This window comes from Pelecanus crispus, chromosome 3 (assembly GCF_030463565.1).
Source record: "Pelecanus crispus isolate bPelCri1 chromosome 3, bPelCri1.pri, whole genome shotgun sequence".
In the NCBI taxonomy this organism is placed as follows: domain Eukaryota; kingdom Metazoa; phylum Chordata; class Aves; order Pelecaniformes; family Pelecanidae; genus Pelecanus; species Pelecanus crispus.
In genome coordinates, this window is record NC_134645.1 from 69369581 (window position 1) to 69389167 (window position 19587).

At 42.4% G+C, this 19587-nt stretch overlaps 1 protein-coding gene across 1 annotated transcript in view; it reads right to left on the bottom strand.

Annotated features, from left to right (window-relative positions):
* Positions 1-18532, bottom strand: part of ENPP1 (ectonucleotide pyrophosphatase/phosphodiesterase 1) — a 57890-nt gene extending 39358 nt beyond the window's left edge. Inside the window, exons 1-3 of the mRNA XM_075707616.1 lie at positions 18344-18532; positions 2608-2680; positions 810-926 (exon numbers count right to left, since the gene is read on the bottom strand). Coding sequence (XP_075563731.1) covers positions 810-926; positions 2608-2680; positions 18344-18532 — 379 coding nt within the window. The remainder of the gene's footprint in view (positions 1-809; positions 927-2607; positions 2681-18343) is intronic.
* Positions 18533-19587: the final 1055 nt, after the last annotated feature.

Here is a 19587-nt window from a genome sequence, read left to right on the forward strand (position 1 = left end):
CATCTTTCCCCGTAAAATTTCTCCGTAATACTTTTCACTCCTTCGCCGACCTTTGCTTTCTAGCAAATCACAAGAACTGCTTCTCACTTCACAATCATTCTCCACTAGTGCAGTCTGTTCTGTCATCCTGCCTTCCCCCATGCCAGCACGTGACCCTTGCTTCATACTCAAGCTGGGGAGTAACAGGGCAGAGGGCCTGAGTAGCTGCGTAGGGAGACGGCAGCTTTCACAGAGCTACTCTGTCCTTCCCCTTTTTCACATGGGCAATGACAGAAAGATGCATACAATATACAGAATGCACTCCTATTCCTGGCTTGCCTGAGAACCTGACACTAGAGACAATGCAGGTCACTGTTCTCTCACCCCCAGACAGAGAACAAAAGGCTGGCTGAGACCCTGAGTTGCAGTTGTTCCTCCTCTTTCCAAGAGCGAGGGCAGCAGCACAGCTATGGGAGCTATGGGAAAGCCAGCCTACTGACTCTGTCAGCTCCTATATAGTCCAGCTGGGTGAAGTACAAGCTTTGTTCGTGTACAGCAGCTGCACCAGAGGCCTGATGTTTCCACAGGAGTCCCCAGTACTGCCATCACCACCGCAACCCCACCTGTGATTGCAACAGAGGGAGCACAAAGAGGGGGAGACCACTGGCATCAGAACAACCCCGCTGTTCAGCAGCCCACCTCTTGCACTCGCAGCCCATCTGAAAGAAGTCAGGGGTTACGGCCACCTGACCACAACAGTACTCACATACGCAGAGCTGCCCCATGTCACATAATAGGAGTTTGCCCCCACAGCTTTTTTCCATCCTTACCTGGTTGTATACACGTTTCCTGGTAATCTAAGCAGCAGTTTCCAAGCTTGACACAATCTCTATCACAACGGCAGCTTCCAAAGGTCCTTTCAAAGCAACGACCTTTGCAGGTTTTCACTGTAATATTGGACAGTGTTAGACGTCAGTGACTGAGCCCAAATCAGTCAACACGCAAAGAAATGAGTAAGGTCAGGGTGTGCAATGACACAGCTGGTCATTCCACAACTTACAGTATGGCTGCAAAACCAGTGACAGCCAAAGGAAAAAGAAAGTCTTGATCCAACTAAATGTTTATTTTCTCTTATTGAACAAAAATATTTTTTCATCAAATTGAACAAAGGATTCTGTTTTGTTTTAGCAGGAACATGGCATTTCATTATTAGCAGAAACAAGTGAAACAAAAGACTATAGTTCTAATTGTGACTGTCCCTGCCCTTCTGTATCACCAGAAGACACAAATAAGAGTAATTCAGAATATGGAAGATCTCTATCAGAGGAAATCTGAACCTAGGTTTTCAATAAGGGTGGCCTAAACAGTGAAACATTTTTGCAGAGAACACCGATCTTCATTTTCCTATCTGACACTGTTCCACTTTCTACAAGTAATTAAACATTAATTAGAATCTAGACTGCATTGGCTATGCTCACAACTCTCCCATCCTCATGCCCTATTTGAATAGCTGTCTTCATACAAATCAGAGGAACCGAAGAAGCCCCAGTTCTCCATCCTGCTGTACCATGGTTAAGGTACTCAAGACACAGGAAGGGCTCTTCATACCAGACACAGGAGATACAAACTTGAGTGTACTGCTCACTGGCTTAGTTTTAATGTAAAGGTTTAGTTTTAATGTATTAAAAAAAAAAAAACAAACCCAAAAGCAAAGCATAGCATTATTCCAAGTAGACTGGGGTTGCCTGGGTGGGGGGGTCAAAAAAAAAAAAAAATGGTGGTGTGAAGCATTAACAACATTTAAGTAGCTGGTCAGTCTGTTTCACCCTGTGCAATCACCAGAAGGGAATGACGTGAATCCTTTATTCATTTGGCTCCTCTTCTCAAGAATCTTGAGGTATGTGATATTAGGAAAATGAGATAATAGTGAGCCAATATGGCAAAGCTGTAGTAAAGTGAGTAAAAAACCCAAACAGATTCTAGTGGGAATTTAATAATCTACATTTCGGTTAAAACTCACTACAGGACTGTTTGTTAAACAGATGAACATTGAAATTATTCTAGATAGTTGTTCCCAAAGTGAAGCTGAATTTCTTAAAATATCTTTCATAACCTTCTACCTGAAGAAACTTCACCATTGAAAAAAACCACGTATTTTTCAGGACAGAAAACAGCCAGAGGAATTCCACAAGGAACGTTTTCAGACTACAATTCTAACCAGTAAAAAAATAACATTTTTTCCCCCCCCATAATTGACTGGAAAAGATGAAAAACAAATGTTCCAGGACAACGTGAAATAGAAATTGTTGGGTTTTTTTTTATAGTGAACTGAGAAAAGCCAGCCATGTGACATCACCACAGTGACAGTTGGGTTACATGGAAGCTGCCAGACCAGACACAGAGTGCCAGGATTATTTTACCTCTCAAGTGAGTACACACAAGTACTGAGTACACCTGAGGTTTATTTCCCACTATTTTCATTCCCCTTTAACTGAAACTATTTCAAGCAACGTATCCAATCCTCTTCCTGCAGGAAGAAGAGATTCTGATAACATAAAATTAATTTACAAAAAGAAAAAAAAAAGGAATTGCTTAGAAATAATACTACATAAAAGGCATATTAGTTACCATCTTTTGAACAGCTAGGCTTCAGGCCAAATATACATCCTAGGATTGTCGTTAACATGCAGACACAGAGTACCTGTGGGACAGGAAGGAAAAGAAAGTAATCTTAAATGACCACTGAATGGTTTTGAAAGCCCTCATTTTCTCTATAATACTATACAGTTGTACTGAAATTGATAAACATGCAGATTAGGAGGCTGATTTCACTACTTTCACAAGCAGTTTTCACTCACACAAGTTATGTTGTTCGCAATTAATTACTGGTGCATGAACATGAATATTCTCAAGACTGGGCCTGTGTATTTCATTTCTTATCAAGTTATTTAATGTAGACATGATGACATATTTCTTTCTCACGAATAAAAAATTAAGATATTTATGGTTACACATATATCAGTTTTATAGAAAACTTTCTTTGCTCCACTTCTTCCTTCCTCCTAGGTTGTTTTAAGACGGTGAAGTTTTGCCATTGACCACAGACTACAAACAGAAGGCATGGCCCTTAAGTGATACCTATAATTTTCTTAGGCAGGAAAACCTTTTCCCACTTCCTAGTATCTAGTTCATACTACATGTTGGTCCATACCATGGTAAGCAACTGTGGGATGTCACATTAGACTGACCACAGTGTCTTACACTGACCAGAAACTACGGCCATGTTTATTTTGGATTCTGAATGTATTAAAGTTATCAAACAAGCACCATATTGTCTTTGCCCAGCATTTTAGGGCACGATCTAATGCCTACTCAAATACAGGGAAAGATTCCTTTTAACCTCATTAAGTATTTGATTTGGTTCATAAACTCTTTAGGAAAGGTATATATATTATCATTGCATATAGAGTAATTAAAGAGCCCAGGAAAGCCAGTAACGCACTTATGATGGCTATTCTATTCAAGTGCAGCACGTAATAAGGTAGTTTGCCAAAAGTCCTGAAAGAGAAGACACTTTAATAATGCAGACTTTCTTATTCAGAAATATTTGGGGAGGTACGGGCAGGAGAGAATGTACATGTCACCTTTCCTGTTTGCTGAGGAAAAATTGCTTTCAGTAATACTTCAATAACTTTACGTACATGCCTACATGAAGTCCCTCCCTTTTTCCCCCTCCCACATCAGCAAAAGCTGCTGAGTCAGTCCTTTGAGTATGATGCCTGAATCATGTTGTGACATGGCAAAAATTCATCACATTTTAAAATACACCTAATTGTTTCTCAAGCTTATTTATCTAAAGACTATGAACACTTGAGTAAATAAAAATTAATTTGTTGTTTTTAACAAATACACAGTTCACTATGCAATTTTCTTCACTAAGCGGTTAGAGACAGTAAGAAAGCAATTTTTCAATGTGTAGCATTGAAATCCAGATATTCTGGATTTGTGAAGTGCAAATTATCATAAACCATATTCATCAGTATTAAAATATTACATGTATGTCATTCATTAAAAAAAGAGGGAATTATAGACTGGACCTGATTAAACTTTGGCCTAGAATTCTGAACCAGGCAAGTCTGGAATCTTAGATTATCCAATGCAATGTCTAGCAGTGAAATGAGTACTTTTTGAGTTCAAATCTATCATTGAATTGAAAGGGAAAGAAGGAAAAAAATAAAAGAACGAGGGGAAAAAAAAAATCTGGCATTATCAATGTACCTACAACTGATAGAAAGGTGCAAGTCTCCATTAACCCAGCTGTCAAGAATGAACACAACTGCAGAGCTCTGTACTTGCCCTTTTTTTTTTTTAAGCAGCATACTAAAATGTGCATCAATGACATTTTCTGTTAAGTCAGTATCAACAGTATTATCTTCCATGTAAATTGTTCTGGACCTTTGAAATGTTCCATATTAAATATCACCTAGATAAGAGCACATGCACAGCCAGTTAGGTAGCACGTCAGATGCAAGATGTCAAAGCCCAGCAAAATCAGTGGAGAGAACAAAACCTGTTGTTGCCCTTTTAACTTAATATATTATTTGGAAATTACAAATTGATTAATTTGTTTTTAAAAAGCCAACTTGAACATTTTATTTCAGGGTGACAATATATTGCTTCTCTACTCCCACCAGGCCCTGCTACTAGGATCAAAGAGTAGAATGTCCTCTGATGTGTAACCACAAACACGCTTTAAAACAAACAAAACACACACCTACTCTATCTGTAGGAGCTTTATACCTACATGACCTATGGGACTTCTGCCACCTAAGGCATCCTTGTAACAAAAACACATTGCAGTGCCACTAAATGGCCTATTAATATTCCCTTATGGAGCTTCAGTGTAGGTAATATATGTTTGAAAAACAGGAATTGTGACATCAAATTAATTTAAAAATAAAATCTAAATAAAACCCACTCCAAAGTGGTAGTGTTACAATACTTCCCAACTAAAATTGGTAAATCCTCACTAGAGTTTTCACAAATACTTCCTGAGATTTTGGCACCAAATGTTACAAAACCCACAGGTTTGTATTGTATTCCAAATTTTCAGTTTTACACTTCCATGAATGTAATTAATCCCAACAAGCAAAAACACGAAAGGATTATGTTCACTGAGGCATATGAATGTTCTTTTGGGTAGGAAATACTACAAAATGGTAATGCTACTTGATGCAATAGTGCAACTTGTGTTTCCTGCAAGCAATACTCTGGAAACCTCAGAGAGTCACAAACCAGAGCATACTACAAATGCTCTCTGTGTCTCTACTACAAATAAGTTCTGCTGTCAAGTTTCTTATATATACACAAGGGAAACATGATCCAGGTCCTTACCTGGTATACTATGTCCATCTATAATAAATGAAGATCTGGGAACTTCTATTGACTCATTACATTCAAGCCTTTGCTTTCTGAACATTAGTCCCACTAGCTTAAATTTTAGTCTTAAAAATATTTTACTGCAAAACGCTAAAGATTGTTTTCCCGCCCCCCCCCCCCCGTTTTTTTTTTTCTTCCTTTCTTTGCTCAATGCTTAATAAAGAAGCTTCACAAAAATGGTAAGCTTAGAGGTCAAGCATTTGACAATGTTCTGGGACGGCCAACTCTAATCTAGTGGACTATACCATGTAATTGCAGCTTAGTGTTTAAGGCTTTGAATCAAAGCTTTATCTTGAGCCTGAATGACTTCAGTCATGTGGATATTATCCATGCAAATGGCATGACTGTTCAGCTGAACAATGTGGAGCAACTAATACTGGCCAACAGCAGCAGTAGTCCTGACTAGGCACAGCAAGAGGTGTTACACTAGTAGTTGACTTACGGTCAGTGGAAAGGCTCCAAGATTATCAGCTCTGCAGATGATGAGGAATATTCAAATTATCTTTAAAGGTCGCCCAGGTACAGAAAGTCATCTCACTGCTGCAGCCCAAGTGTGGACTAATTTACTTTGCTTCTTGCTATATGAGACCTTGCTGCAGCAGGTAGGTTACTAATATTATTGAACTATTTTGCATACAGGTGGCTCAGGTTTGGGATGCTGCAGCCTGCTGTGTAAAGATTATATATATTTTTTAATCTCAATAAAAACAAGTAGCTGCACATGTAGTTTAAGGTTTACTATCAAGAACCTCATTGGAACCCTGCAGCATCCTGCTGCAAGCACCAGACTCCAATCTCTAGCTACTACCACACTGTCAACTTCATGCCTACCTTCAAGGTTTAGTCTGACTTTTTAAACAAAAGGAGAAAATGTTGCCTGTTCCCTCCCCGCCCCCCCCAAATATTCTTTCCCTCAAAAGAGAAAGCAAGATTTGAGAAAAAGGTGCAATTAAGAAAGAGTATGGGAATCCAACATTTAGTAGGAAGGCAAATTAAAGACCCTGGCCTTGTTATACACAAGAGTAGCACATGATATTTTTATGGTCTGTAACTTGAGAGATTGCTAGGACAAAATGTCAGATTTTGTTTTAATATAATATCTGAGAAAAGTTTGTAAACCAACACAGTAACAACTGCAGAGAAGAAAGTGTCCTTTTTGGTTTAAAAATATTTTTTAGAAAGCTTGTTTTGGAATCAAAAAACATTGTCATCTAGGGATGAATCTCTGTCCCATCACTGCTTCCTTTACGTGGGAGGAAGCAATAAAAGCTTTGCTTTGTAAACATTATGGTGGTTGAGAATAGGTGGTTGAGTGTCTGGAAAACTGCAATCCTGAAAACATTTCAAAAGCCTTTTATTTTGACCTGGGCAGATGGAAATACGGTAACACAGAGAGCAGAATCATTTCCGTCACTCATCTCTAGAACTGCAGTTGAAGAAAATGTCAGCAGCGATTCCAGGGAGCTGGTGGAAGGGCCAGACCCAGCAAGCGCACAGGCTGCAGACACCAGATCCCAAAGAGACTTGTCAACTGTACAGGTCTCAGTGACATACAGAGAAATCTCTCACCAGCCTTAGCTTCTGCCACCTTTCCTTTGCTATCGTATTTTACTCTTCCTTTACACAGTCAATGCTACTGTCCCCTAGCGCTGTCCATCTCTCCTACTCCCCCCTCTACTCTTCTATTCTGCATTTTCTTTGGCAATTGATATTTCTCTTAAGGAATAATCATTCTGAATTAAGTTTATTTCTGTGTTGATCTTCCTCATTTTTTGCCTACCACGTACTCAGTTGCTTTCCATCTTGCTTTATTCATCCCTGGCATCCCATGGCCAACAAAACTTGTCCAAGGTTTAAGGCACATCCGTTAACAACTATGCAATTAACAAAGAAGCAATGCAAGTAATGGGCTTCCATTCTAATCTCCATGATTGACTCTCACAGTTGTGTCACGTCTATCCATGAAGGGAGAACATCTAGACTGGGTCCATAATGCCAGTATTACAAGAACCCATGGAATTTTCCAAAACCACTGGGATCTGTGAAGGGCATGCTATGTTTTCACTGCTTTGTGTGCCTAGAATAGATGACTAACAACCTGGACCTTAACACCGAAATATCTTTGAGAAAGAATTTCATCTGCAAAGGTGTAAAGAACACAGCAATAAATAATGAATTAAAGCAAGAACAGAGTCACTTTCTGTCTTCAAAAGGGCATTGTTAAAAATGCAGAAAGCATACTGTACAGAGGTGGGGGGAAAAAAGAAAAAAAAAACCACCAAAAAACCCCACACTTATCCATACTTGCCAGGGGCAGTGAAACACATACTCATGCTTGTAAAAGTTATTTTTACAGAGGGATAACCCCTAACAGCTCAGTTGCATTCAAGAGCAGGGGATACTTTATTAATAAAGTTTACTAAACTGAAAGGAGGTGGATACTCCACTCACACCAGCACAGCTACATAGCTAAATAGATCACCTAAAACAAATACAAGTTATCAGCACTGAAACAAGCACACCACCTCCTTCTTTCACCACTCATCTCTCCTTCACATTTGAAGAGCATAAAAGTATTTACAAAGACTTGCTTCTCTTGATCTATATTCCACACCTAGAGCCCACGAGGAAGAGGAGAGCTGCCAAGGCTCTCGGGTCCTGGTTGTCCTGAAACACTGAAGGTGACCAAATTATCCTGAAGTCAGTGGATGGAAAAGCTGGACCTTACACCCAAAACCTTTTCAGAGCTAAAGAGAGAAGATTTACTCTAAAAATGTATAGGGATTATTGTTTTTCTTCTCAAACCAGCACACAGAAGGTCTGCTCTAGCTGTTTCTATTGAATGTTCTCACAACTGTTGTTACATACTATTGCAACCAAAGGTCATTCAAAGGACAAGAACATTTTAAAGGTAGCTCGAACCACTATAAGAGATTATAAAAAGCCTTCATAGAGCTTACCAAGGAGCGATAACTGTTCATTCAGGATGGAATTATCAGCAGAAGACATTATCATACTATAGCTCTTTAAACAATAGTCAAGCATCTGTTTTTTAACAAGAAAGAGACAAAAAGAACAGAGACAGCTTCTGTCAGCTAAGATCTAAAATATTCTTCTTATTTATTGCTTGTCCAACTGTATAGGTACATATTCTCCTGAAAGGCATTAACACATGATCTGCTACCAAAGCACACACACTTCACCCCGGCTGTTTTGTTTTTCAATGCATTTTATACCATGGGAGAATTTAGAAAGAAACTAAAGTGCAACTATAAGCTAGCCAAAAGAAGAGGAAATATTACTTCTGGTTAAATTCCCAGAAAAGAGATAGCAGCTGACTCTGCTATTTAATCATCAGGTATTTTTATAAAAACCCAAGGATAAACAGGACTGAAAACTGATCTTGATTTATGAGGAAAGAAGGTAAATATTATACTTTCAAACACAATTCTTTTGTTTAGCACAGCAGACTATGAACATGTTAAAAAGACTAACACATGCCATCTGCTTTAGCAGCAACCACATATGAATGTATGTGGCATAGAAAGAAAGAAACTGTCAGTATTATGCCAACTCGAAACTGTTGTCCAAACAAGCTGCGTTTGATCCATGAATAAGAGCAAAACTGGAGGAAAAAAAAATATGGCCTTGAGCCATTTCCATGCTCTTCCTATTCCAAAAAATCCCTTTTCAAGAATAAAGCTAAAGCTGTTCCAACTTTCCAACTGTCATGAGAGTTGTAACAAGAACAGTGCAAAAAGGGGGCTGCTTCTGCAGTGTACTGACAATACTACCAAACACACTAAGTAAACCCATATTCACCACCATTTTTCTGTGGCAGATGTTGTTGCTACTGCCACCATGACAGCAACATTTGGCTGAGCAGGAAGACACAGCAACCTTAAAGAACAAGTGAAGAATCCTGTAAAATACTAAGAATGTAAGAAGTGTCAAAAATTGCAGATCCATAAAGGGGTACAGGAAGAAGACAGAATAACTAGGGTTTCAAAGCTATTCACTATGGGTCTTTACTAAGCACACTGATATCAATTACAGGCACACCTTTGGTCCTGACTCCTTTGGCCATTTCCCAAAATGAAGGACAGGGCTGACAAAGAGGCCATTTTTTACCCCTGAACCCTTTGAATATAGCCCCTCAAAAAACAAAAGGCAGACTTTCAAATTTTGATGCTTCACAACATGGAAACACTGTATTTCAGCCAGAAGAGGACTCAAGAACTGGCCCACTTGATCATGCCAGAGATAAACCCAGCCATTTATCTCCCATTGTGCTTTTTGATTATTGACTTTTGTGTAAACAGCCATAACAACATTATTGTTCATAGAATAACAAGAAGTATAAATAAACAAAAAACCTTGAACACAAACTTGTGGCCAAATACTACCACATATTAACAGGCATTTATATGGGTTGATTTGCCTATAGGCCATTACCCAACAGAAGGACAAGTTCTGTGCTTACCCGAGTTTCATGCTCACCTGAGTTTATCCAGTAATGCAAATATTTCATCTTTTCTCATTACTTCCCTTTTCGCTTTAGCTAACTTATTGACTCAATGTTAAACAGTTAAGCAATAGCTTATTTGCCAAAAACTTCTTACGCATACTTTCCTTTCCCTCCACCACATTCCATTTACAATAAAATCCACTGACATCTTATAAGTACCCTTAAAGGAAACTTTTTATACAGCTGACCTGTGCAACACCTGTGCAGAAAAGGAAAGTATTTTTTGCTTTTCAGTGCAGAAAGTTTTTTTTTTTACATTATTTTGACATATTTCCTGTCTGATTTTCAAGATACCATTCCAATATTGATCATTATAAAATAGCTTCTCTGAAAATTGTATACACTACTGTTTCATTCAAACAGGATACTACTGCAATGCAGCATATTGCCAAATTCTGTCAGACAGAACATTCTTTAAGACAAGTATTTATCCACTGCCCATAGCATATGGTCACAGTGATGTTTGCCAATATATTAATTTCTAATACCAACTCCAAGGTGAGAAGCTTTTCAAACCTTTCATGTTTTCAAAGCCTCTAATTTGCTCTACTCCTCCTTCCAGCTGAAAGCAACAGAAACATAGCTTCCACGGCAAGCAAAATCAGAACAACTCACTCCTTGTGTAATTCTACTGATGTTAGTGAAAGAATGCCAAGGAAAAATTTTGAAGGGCAGTAGTTGGAAGGAAGCCTTGCATAATTTTTGTATCTTTAGCCTTGCCTGAAATCTAACAGTTTTAGCACAGTAACTAAGTTGTTCTGAATTCAAGTTTAAATTGATAGACTTTCTGTAGAGATAATTATTAACTATTAACGTGTACCTTAGTATTTTAGTATCTGAGAGTCTTGCAGAACTACATGGAGGTAGCCTTCAGACCAAGAGCACACTCCCCCCTTCCAAGAGTTTGGCTGCCTGTGCTTGGGGCCAGTTCTCTGATACTATTCCAGCTGTCGAGAGCACTGTTTGGGAAACCTCAAACAGCCTTGAAGACAGCTCATCAACAAAAAGCTGGAAGATGCCTTGGCAGAGTCTCCCCCTCCTTGTTTTGGCAGCTGCATATAGCCATCTCTTCCCTCTGTCCCCCACCTGAGCTGTGTTACAGCCACACTGCAGTCACGTCCATCCTGGTCAAGTACTCTACCGATCCAGACCTTGACTCACACTCACAGAATTGACTTTGGACTTGCCTCATCACTGTATACTCCTCTAGCATTCTAGACTATTGTCTGAATCTGGTTAACATCCCCAAACCTGCTTTGCTCACCTTGCTCAGGTATGGTGAAACTGTCCCTTGTCAGTGAGACCACTGTCCATGTCTGCTTTGTCACATCTGGATACAGGCTTACCTTCTTTTTCATCATGATCTGCCCTCATCTAGCGCCTGACAGGTAGGCAAAGACTATTAGTATAAAATTAAAGAAAGGTAATGAATACCCTAAGGTGCAGATTGAGCCAGAGCTCTGAATGCTTGAGCAGGAAGTCTGAGCGCACATGACACCTATCATAGCCCCAATCACTCATTTATTTTGTCCAAATGGATCAAATGGCTGATCCCAACACACTACAGCCTAATCCATCAGCAGATAGTCTACACACAAATTCCTAGGCACAACATGGACATTTTCAGACAGGCAACCAGCCAGCAATGTTGACAGAAGCACACAAGTCACACAGCTGGGTGTACTTCAGCCTGTACCAAGCTTTGCACTCCAGATGAAGTCCAGGAAGCCAGAAGCATTCACACACTGCACTCTGAGGGGTGACCAAAACCTCCCAGATGGCTTAAATCCTACAGCTCAGCCACCTAAGAGAGTATCCAGCGGCCTGTCCTAAACTCCACATTGTTTTGTCTATGCTGAAAGCAATACCTAAACTACCCAGCTTAGAGTGAGCTGAAGTATGCTTACTAAAGTCACAATCACACCTTTGACTGTGGCACAGCCGCACCCAAAGTCAACCTAGTTCAGCAATAAAATTTAAATGAGTTCCAAGTACAATTATAAACAAAGGCAGTCCCTACTCTCCCTTGGTGAAGATTTTTATATAAGTGGATTTTTTTGGTTGTTTTTTAGGTTTTTTAAGTATAGACAAAGCCTGCAAGTGTTTCTTTGGATAGTATTTTTTATTTCATATCAGCTTCTGTCTGGAATAGAATAGGATACGCTGACTAGCTCTGTGAAGTAAAGTGCAAGTAAAGCAAGAATACAAATTAACACTGGAAACCCTTCAGTGTTACAATGGCTAAATATTCCCTAGCTTTTTACTGTACAACAAGATTATGATTTTTGTCTTCAATACCCAGCGTGAAGATACCCACTTGAAGAGTAAAGAAATTGTGGGTTTACAGCTCCCTGTGTATAATGAGAATTATTTACAAAGTCTTCCTTGAAAAATTAGTTGACTGAAGAAAAACATTATAAGTTAATGATCTTAAAACTCACCAAAACGCAGTTTTTCTTTTGATGGATTAAATTGGATAACAATGTATTTATTGTATGTATTTATAGTTACAATTGTAATTAGATGCATTTAGGCAATATCAACAGCAAATGCAATTAAAAAAAAAATCTTTTGTCAAACACCAGTTTTTAATGTGTCTTCAGAATTCTAAACAAGCCACCATTGGAGACAGAGAGCTGTAATGTTGATGGAAGACAGGCAAGACACTTACTGTAAAACACCCTTGTTCCCAAACATTGGAACAGAGTTTCCTACAAAATACTAAAATACTGGAGATTGGTCAAGAACTGCTTTAATATTTCTCAACCAAAAGTGCTTCAAAGTCTAGTAAACTATGGCCATCCTGTCACTGTCATTTTTTACTTCATATTTCACTAAAGGATGTTTGATACTAAAAAAATTAAATTGCCTAACAGTCAGCCACTTTAATACTGTTAAGCTGTGTGGAGTTTCTTGGAACACAAAAATCTCATTTAAGCTCAATCCAGCACTCTTACAGGAGCAAGTAATTTCAGCAAGGACTACTTTTCCTTACTGAAAAAGGAAAAGAAGGCAAGGAACATAAAGCAAAACAGTACAAAAAAATGCTGAAATGGAAGGATTCGCTGAGGGCCAAAAAAGATTATAGGAAAGACTGAACGTGGTGCCCAGTTCTCCCAAACTCAGGCACAAAGTACAGTGTCCTTGAATCCAGTGCTCAAGAACTGACTGATACCCATAAAAATACCCACACCAAAGTTGGCTGAAGTCAATTACCATGTTCCAAATCACAAGGTTTGGGCACAAACACTTTCCTGTCATTGTCATTCCTCTCCTCACATGAGTTACATTAATTCCCGAGCCTGTATGATGAACACAAAGGGAAAATCCATGAGTTTGGAACCAGCTTTCTATGCAGTCCTTCCCCCAGGAATAAAGACCACATTGCAGCAACACAACAGCAATGGAGAAATTTCATAAAGTGATCACACCCCCCTCAAGAACCCAAACCCGACAGCAGAACACACTTTTGAAGGGTCTGGGCCAACACACCTCTTCTTGACAAGCCCAACTCATTTCCCACCTGCTCTCTGACTAACTGCTCCCTATCTTTCCTTCTCCAACAGGAGGTGTAGAAGAGAAAGTAAGATTAAGTTGACAAGTTTATTAAATAAAATAAGTAAATAGGTATTTTGCATCTTTTCTGGAGAAAGAATATAGAAATGCATTATTCCAAAAAAGTACTAACCTATACAAAGGTTTGGGCATCCTCAAACATATTTAGGAGGAAAACCATCAGCATTGAAAAAACCAAACAGGCATGCAATCTTCCGGACACCTACATAAGAAAAGGTTGTTTCTGCACCTTCATCTCTGTGGGGGAAGAAAAAACAAACCAAACAAAAAACCAACCAAACCTACAGTTGTCTCCAAAATCCTGACACAGCACACCTATCTTTCCCTGCATGACCAGAAAGTCAGCAACTATGGGTTATTTTGGAAGAAAGTGGTGAAAAATTTTCAGGATTCTTACGTAAAATATCTTGATAGCCAACCGGTCTCTCTTCTATAGTTAGACTCTTTCCTGGCTGCAGCAATGGCAGGTATTAATTGACGAGAGACACTCTCCCTTGGGCCAAGACTGTCTCATTTAGGATTTATGATTCAGATCTTACACACTAAACTTAATATAGAGACCACAGGACAACTGGAAACAGATTTATAGAACCATAAGGCTAGAAGGAACCTCAAGAAGCTTTTAGTCCAATCTCCTGCCCAAAGTTGGGTCAAAACTGAATTCAAACCTGGATGCTCAGGGCTTTATGCTGTTGAGTCTTGAACACTTCCAAGGGTGAAGACAACATAATCTCTCTGTGCAACCTGTTCAAACACTTAAATTATCCTCATAGTGATTCCCACCCCAATCCAGTAAGAATCTCTCTTGGTTTTGGCCTTTGTCTCATTCTTCCACTGTGCACATCAGGACAGAGTCTGGTTCCATCTTCTTGATGACATCCTCAGAGGGACGGCAAGACTGCAGTTAGGTGTTCCTCACCCAAGCCATCTCTTCCCCAGGCTGAACAAGCCCAGGTCCCTCAGCCTCTCCTCACAGAAGAAGATTTCCAGCCCCAGACCACCTTGGTGGCTCTCTGCTGAACTCACTCCATTTGAATTGATCTTTCCTGTACTGGAGGGCCCCAGCCTGGACACAGTATTTCAGGTGCTATCTAACAAGTGCTGAGTATAGGGAAAGAAAAAAAAAAAAAAAAAAACCAACTTCTCTTGGTTCACCAGTCCCTGGATACAGCCCAGCATACTTAACTTTCACTGCTAGTTAAAAGGCAATATCAGTGTAGAGGCTCCCAAGGATGCCATCTTTATCATTGCATCCTCCCCTGGCTTCAGTTTGCAGATGACTGAACAGCCTTGTCCCACCCACTGTCTTAGTCTAATCCTCAGGCTGACAGAGAGTTCACTAACAATCCAAAAGAAAAAGTAACCAAACGTACAGGAGTGCAACAACATATCCTAGATCACTTCTCAGTGCATCTGCAACCAGCCATAAAACACAGAGCAGCTTTCTGGGAGTACGCGTCAAGAGTTACACTGCCTTAATTTGTTAAGTAAAACTTTTTTAATTCACAGGTGTACAAGTTCTAGTTACCCTCTCCGAGAATTGCAGAAGGCAATTGAATAAAAGAAAATTTCAGAAGACTGTTTAGTGTTTGGCACACACATAAAACACTAGCCTTAAAAAAAAAAACAAAAAAACAAAAAAACTGGACTGCCTTAATGAAAAAAAGTACAAGGAAAAAATAATCCCAGACTTACAAAATATTTTTAAGTGTATTCCCACAGCATTTTTTAAGACGTCACAGTTTATTATCTTTATGCACTCTGAAATGCTCTTTAGAGGAGACTAACACACTTCCAATGTCTCAGTCCGGACCTTACCTGCAACTTTTTGATAATTTTTTTCTAATCAGGAATTCTCAAGTTGCAAAAGCTCCTGAAGAAGTTTTCTAACAAAAGTATCAGTTTAAATGAGTTTTCCAGCTCTGACAGAAAAAGCCTGAAACTGTCAAAAGGAAACATTGTCTATTTTGTTACTTTTTTCCTCAATGTTTCAGCTGTCATAAACGCTTGGAAAATTTTATTTTAATGGAATGAGTAATCAGACCAAAATGCAATGCCTGAGAGTCACTGGCACACTGGAATAGAAAACCTCAAACCTAAGCAGGAGTTACACTGCTCTTGGGCAGCAGCGTGCTGCTCAGTCACGCAACGGCAGTGGGTGAGGCTGGAGAGACTACAAACAGGCAGACAGCTTGTTGGGCTTTGAGGGACAAAGGTATTAGCTCAGAAGATCAGCAAGACACTAAATGAAAAGGTGTACACAGAAATTACATAAATGGATAAAAGTATCACCATCTCTCATGATTACGCAAACCTGGATGTTTCCATTCCGTTGCCTCAGGGAAGTACCATGGGTTAGTAAATCCCTGTGGACCTGTGCCACCATTTGCAGAATCCTCCCCCTGCAGCAGCAAAAGAAGAGCTACCTGCATGGTATGAAAACCTACAGCTAAATTTAAAATGATGCCTGCCACAACAAGCACTGCTAGAAGTGGAGGTGACTCTATGCCACTTCCTTATCTACCTACATCCTCCCTCAACCGATGTACATTCAGTTAACAACTAAGTACCGCCATGTAATGCAGAGGCTTCTGGAGCAACCAACAAAACCCACAGGTAGAGTCCACACGGTACAACCTTTTGTACATGGGAACTCTGCAGTTCCTCTATAATTGGGTAAGATAGAAGCTGTGAACATCAACGTTGTGTTCACAAACTGTACAGACATCTGCAGGTGGCAGGCACTTGGACAGGAAGAGGAGAAAGCAAGCAAGTCCGTGCTTTCCAGAAAAATGAAAAAAGTAACTCAAGTATTCTCTAATCACCAGAAGTGCACTCATCAGTTTTTACAAAAAAAATCAACATAAACCTACCTGAAACCAGATTTTTGTATCTATCCAAATAAAGGAAGCAACGGTGCATACAACTGGAGTAAATGCAGGCAAAGGGAGTTTATCTATGTCCACTCACTTTTATAGTTTCATGTTGCCCAACCCAAAACACCAAGCAGATAAGTCTACTCGCTTCTTTCTTACATTGGGATTATATCATATAAATGCATTGGCTTGTGAGAAAGAGCAAACTTGCATTTCCAACTCCAGCTTTCCACTTTCTAACATGATGTTTATGTTAAATATATTCTTGTTTTACTCAATCCAATATCACCTGCATAATTTAGAAAGTTTTTCAAGTTCTCTCTGAGTATTCTAAATTATCTCAGTGTCCGCAATAGCTGAAAACAATACCACATGGTCATTTATATTCAGAAGTCTTAAATTCTTTCTTTATATATAACATATACTTCACTCTGACACTTTAGTCAGCACAGGATGAATGTTTTGCTAATTCTCAGGGAACAGTTGTAGTTTGGAAAATAAGGACTTCATTCAGAAGACTAGGTACCCACAAAGATTTTAACTTGTGCTCAACTCCAGTCTTTATGTGGCTATGTATCTCTAATCATTTTGTTGTATTAGAGCCTAAAAAGCTCAGAGCAACAACTTTAGGTTTTGAATAGTGTATGATTATTTTCCCGTATTACTACCTATTTCTAAGCCTGAAAAAAGCTGACCTGTTTTCACCATCCAACTGCAATAGCTTTTACAGCACAACCTAGCCTTTCCAGAAGACAACAAAGTAATGAAACAAGCTACAAAACGCTAACTTTATTTAAGGGGACTTTTCATCAGAATAGTTGCCAAAAAAGCTTCAACATGGAAACTACCACAGACGCTTACATGAATTTTGGTATTTTTCTTACTATGTTCTGACAAACTTGGAAACACAACTTACCACCCATTATGTCAGAAAGTACGACCAACATGTAATCGCTATGATATGGTGGATGGTTCATTTGAAACAGTTACCAGATTACAAAGCTATAGGTAAATTTGGAAAGGCATCTTGATCCTTATGCTTTAATGCACTGAAAAAGGACTACTTATGGATATATAGATACGTGTAATAAAGTCTGCTGCAGCTCCACTGAAGCTTCCTTCCAAGAATACCTTGATAATGATTTTAGCCTTATAATGATCACTCCAGGCAGCCTGGAAGGTCTTATTTTCACATCTCTACAGGGAGGATAATTATAATACAGCAGCATGGCTAAAACTGGAAAGTGATCCACCTGCTAACAATGGCTTTGGGCACCAGGGCCTCCGAATCGGGGCTGAAAGCGGCTCCAAGCAGCACTTGGAGACAAACTTCCAATCCACAGTACTTCAGTTTCAATGAAAAGCAAGTTTTTATACTTCCTCCATCTCTTTGGCTCTTGAACTCTTTTTAGCTTTCTCAGCCATATTTTCCTGCTTTAACCTGGGTTTGTCTTCCCCAGCACATACCCTACACCAAACAGCTAAAACCGCGTGATGGAAGATGGGACAACCGTTAGCACTAGAAAAGAAGCCAGATGATTCAACCCTGAGCGCTGTCAAAAGAGTAAAATAAATCAACTGAAGAAAATTACGAATCCCCTTTTCGGGCAGGTGCTACCTACACGGGACAAGGCAGGGGCAAGCGCCACACTTGTGCCCGAAGCCAGCCCCTGCGGCGGGAAGGGGGGAGCCGTCCCGCAGCACCGCTGGGCATCCCGGGGAGCCGAGGGCCCCGGCCCCGCTCCAGGCCGGCGGGGGAGGCTCCGAGGGCCCCGCCACGGGCTCCCCTCCCGCCCCCGAGGGGCCGGGGAGAGGTTTGTCCGTGTCCCCCCCCCCCCCCCGCGGGGCACGGCACCTGCCCTCGCCCGCCCCGCTTTCCCCACGCACCCGCCGGCGAGGCGAGCCCCGGGGGAGGCCGCCCGCCCCGCGGCGCCCCGGCCCTTACCAAGGAGAGCACTTTGTAGGTGTTGGGGTCCTTGCTTTTACCGCCCGGAGCCTTCTCCGGCTCCTCGGCCACCTCCATGGCCGGCAGCATGGGCACGGCGGCAGGCTGCAGCCCGCCGTCAGCCGCCCCGATCCCGCCGAGGCGATCCTCATGGTCCTTCGCCGCCGCCCGCTGCCCGTTGCCCTGCATGGCCCCCGCCGCTCTCCCCTCCGCCCGCCGCCGACACGGCTATTAATGTCCTGGCGGCCCGGCCCGGCCCGGCCCCGCCCCGCCCCGCCCGGCAGCGCGGCCCGCCGGCAGCCCCCGCTCCCCCGCCGGCACCGCCGCCGGCCGCGGAGGAGGAGGAGGGAGACGAAGAAGCAGCAGTAGCGGGCTCTTCCCCTCCCTGCCCGCCCCGCTCGGCCGCCCCCCGCTCTCCGCCCCCTCCCCGCAGGTGAGGGCGGGCCGCGGCCGCCCCTGCCCCTCCCTGCGGGCAGGGCGGTGGCGGCGCAGAGCCGCGGGCCCCGGGGCCGGCGGAGGTGCGGCGGGCAGCGCGCCGAGACATCGCGCCGCTCCAAAATAGCCGCCGGGGGAGGGCGCCGGGCCGTGTTTACGAGGGAGCGCGGAGAAAGTTTCCGCTGCCCGACCCCCGCCGCGGGAAGCGGGCGGAGGCGGCGGCGCGGCCTGGCCTTCCCCGAAGCCGCCCGGCGGCAGCGCAGGTGCGCGCGGGGGCGGGGGGGCGGCCCCGCTGCCGCCGGAGGCCCGCAGCCGGCGCCCGGGGCGGCCTTGCAGCCCCAGCTCCGCGGGCCCCAGCGCTTTGCTGCCTGCGGCCCGGCTCCTTCTCTCCCCGCCCCGCCAGCCGGCGCCCCTGCCCGGGGAGGGCTCCCCCTCCCGCCTCTCCCCCCGCACACCCCGCCATGCGGGGCGTCTGGGCAGCCGGCTGCCCGCAGCCCGGGGCGGGGGCTCCGCGGGCAGCTTCAGAGCCCTTCCAGGGGACGCTGCCTCTCATTTGGGGTGAATTCGGGTCAAGCGCCTCCAGGCCCGGCCGTGCTGAGAGGGTGCAGCGGCGGTAGGGTGGGATTCACATGTAGGTATCCTTCTGGGTCTTGTATTTGGGCGGGCGCCCTGTTGCTCCATGGCATCGCCTCCCACGGGCTCTTACTAAACCCGACCCGACTGTTTGGCAAGGGAGAGGTGCGCTGGTAGCGTTTGTACCGGCCCCGTCTGCCAGTGGGGAAAGGCAGTTTGCTCTGCGTGGGTAGGTA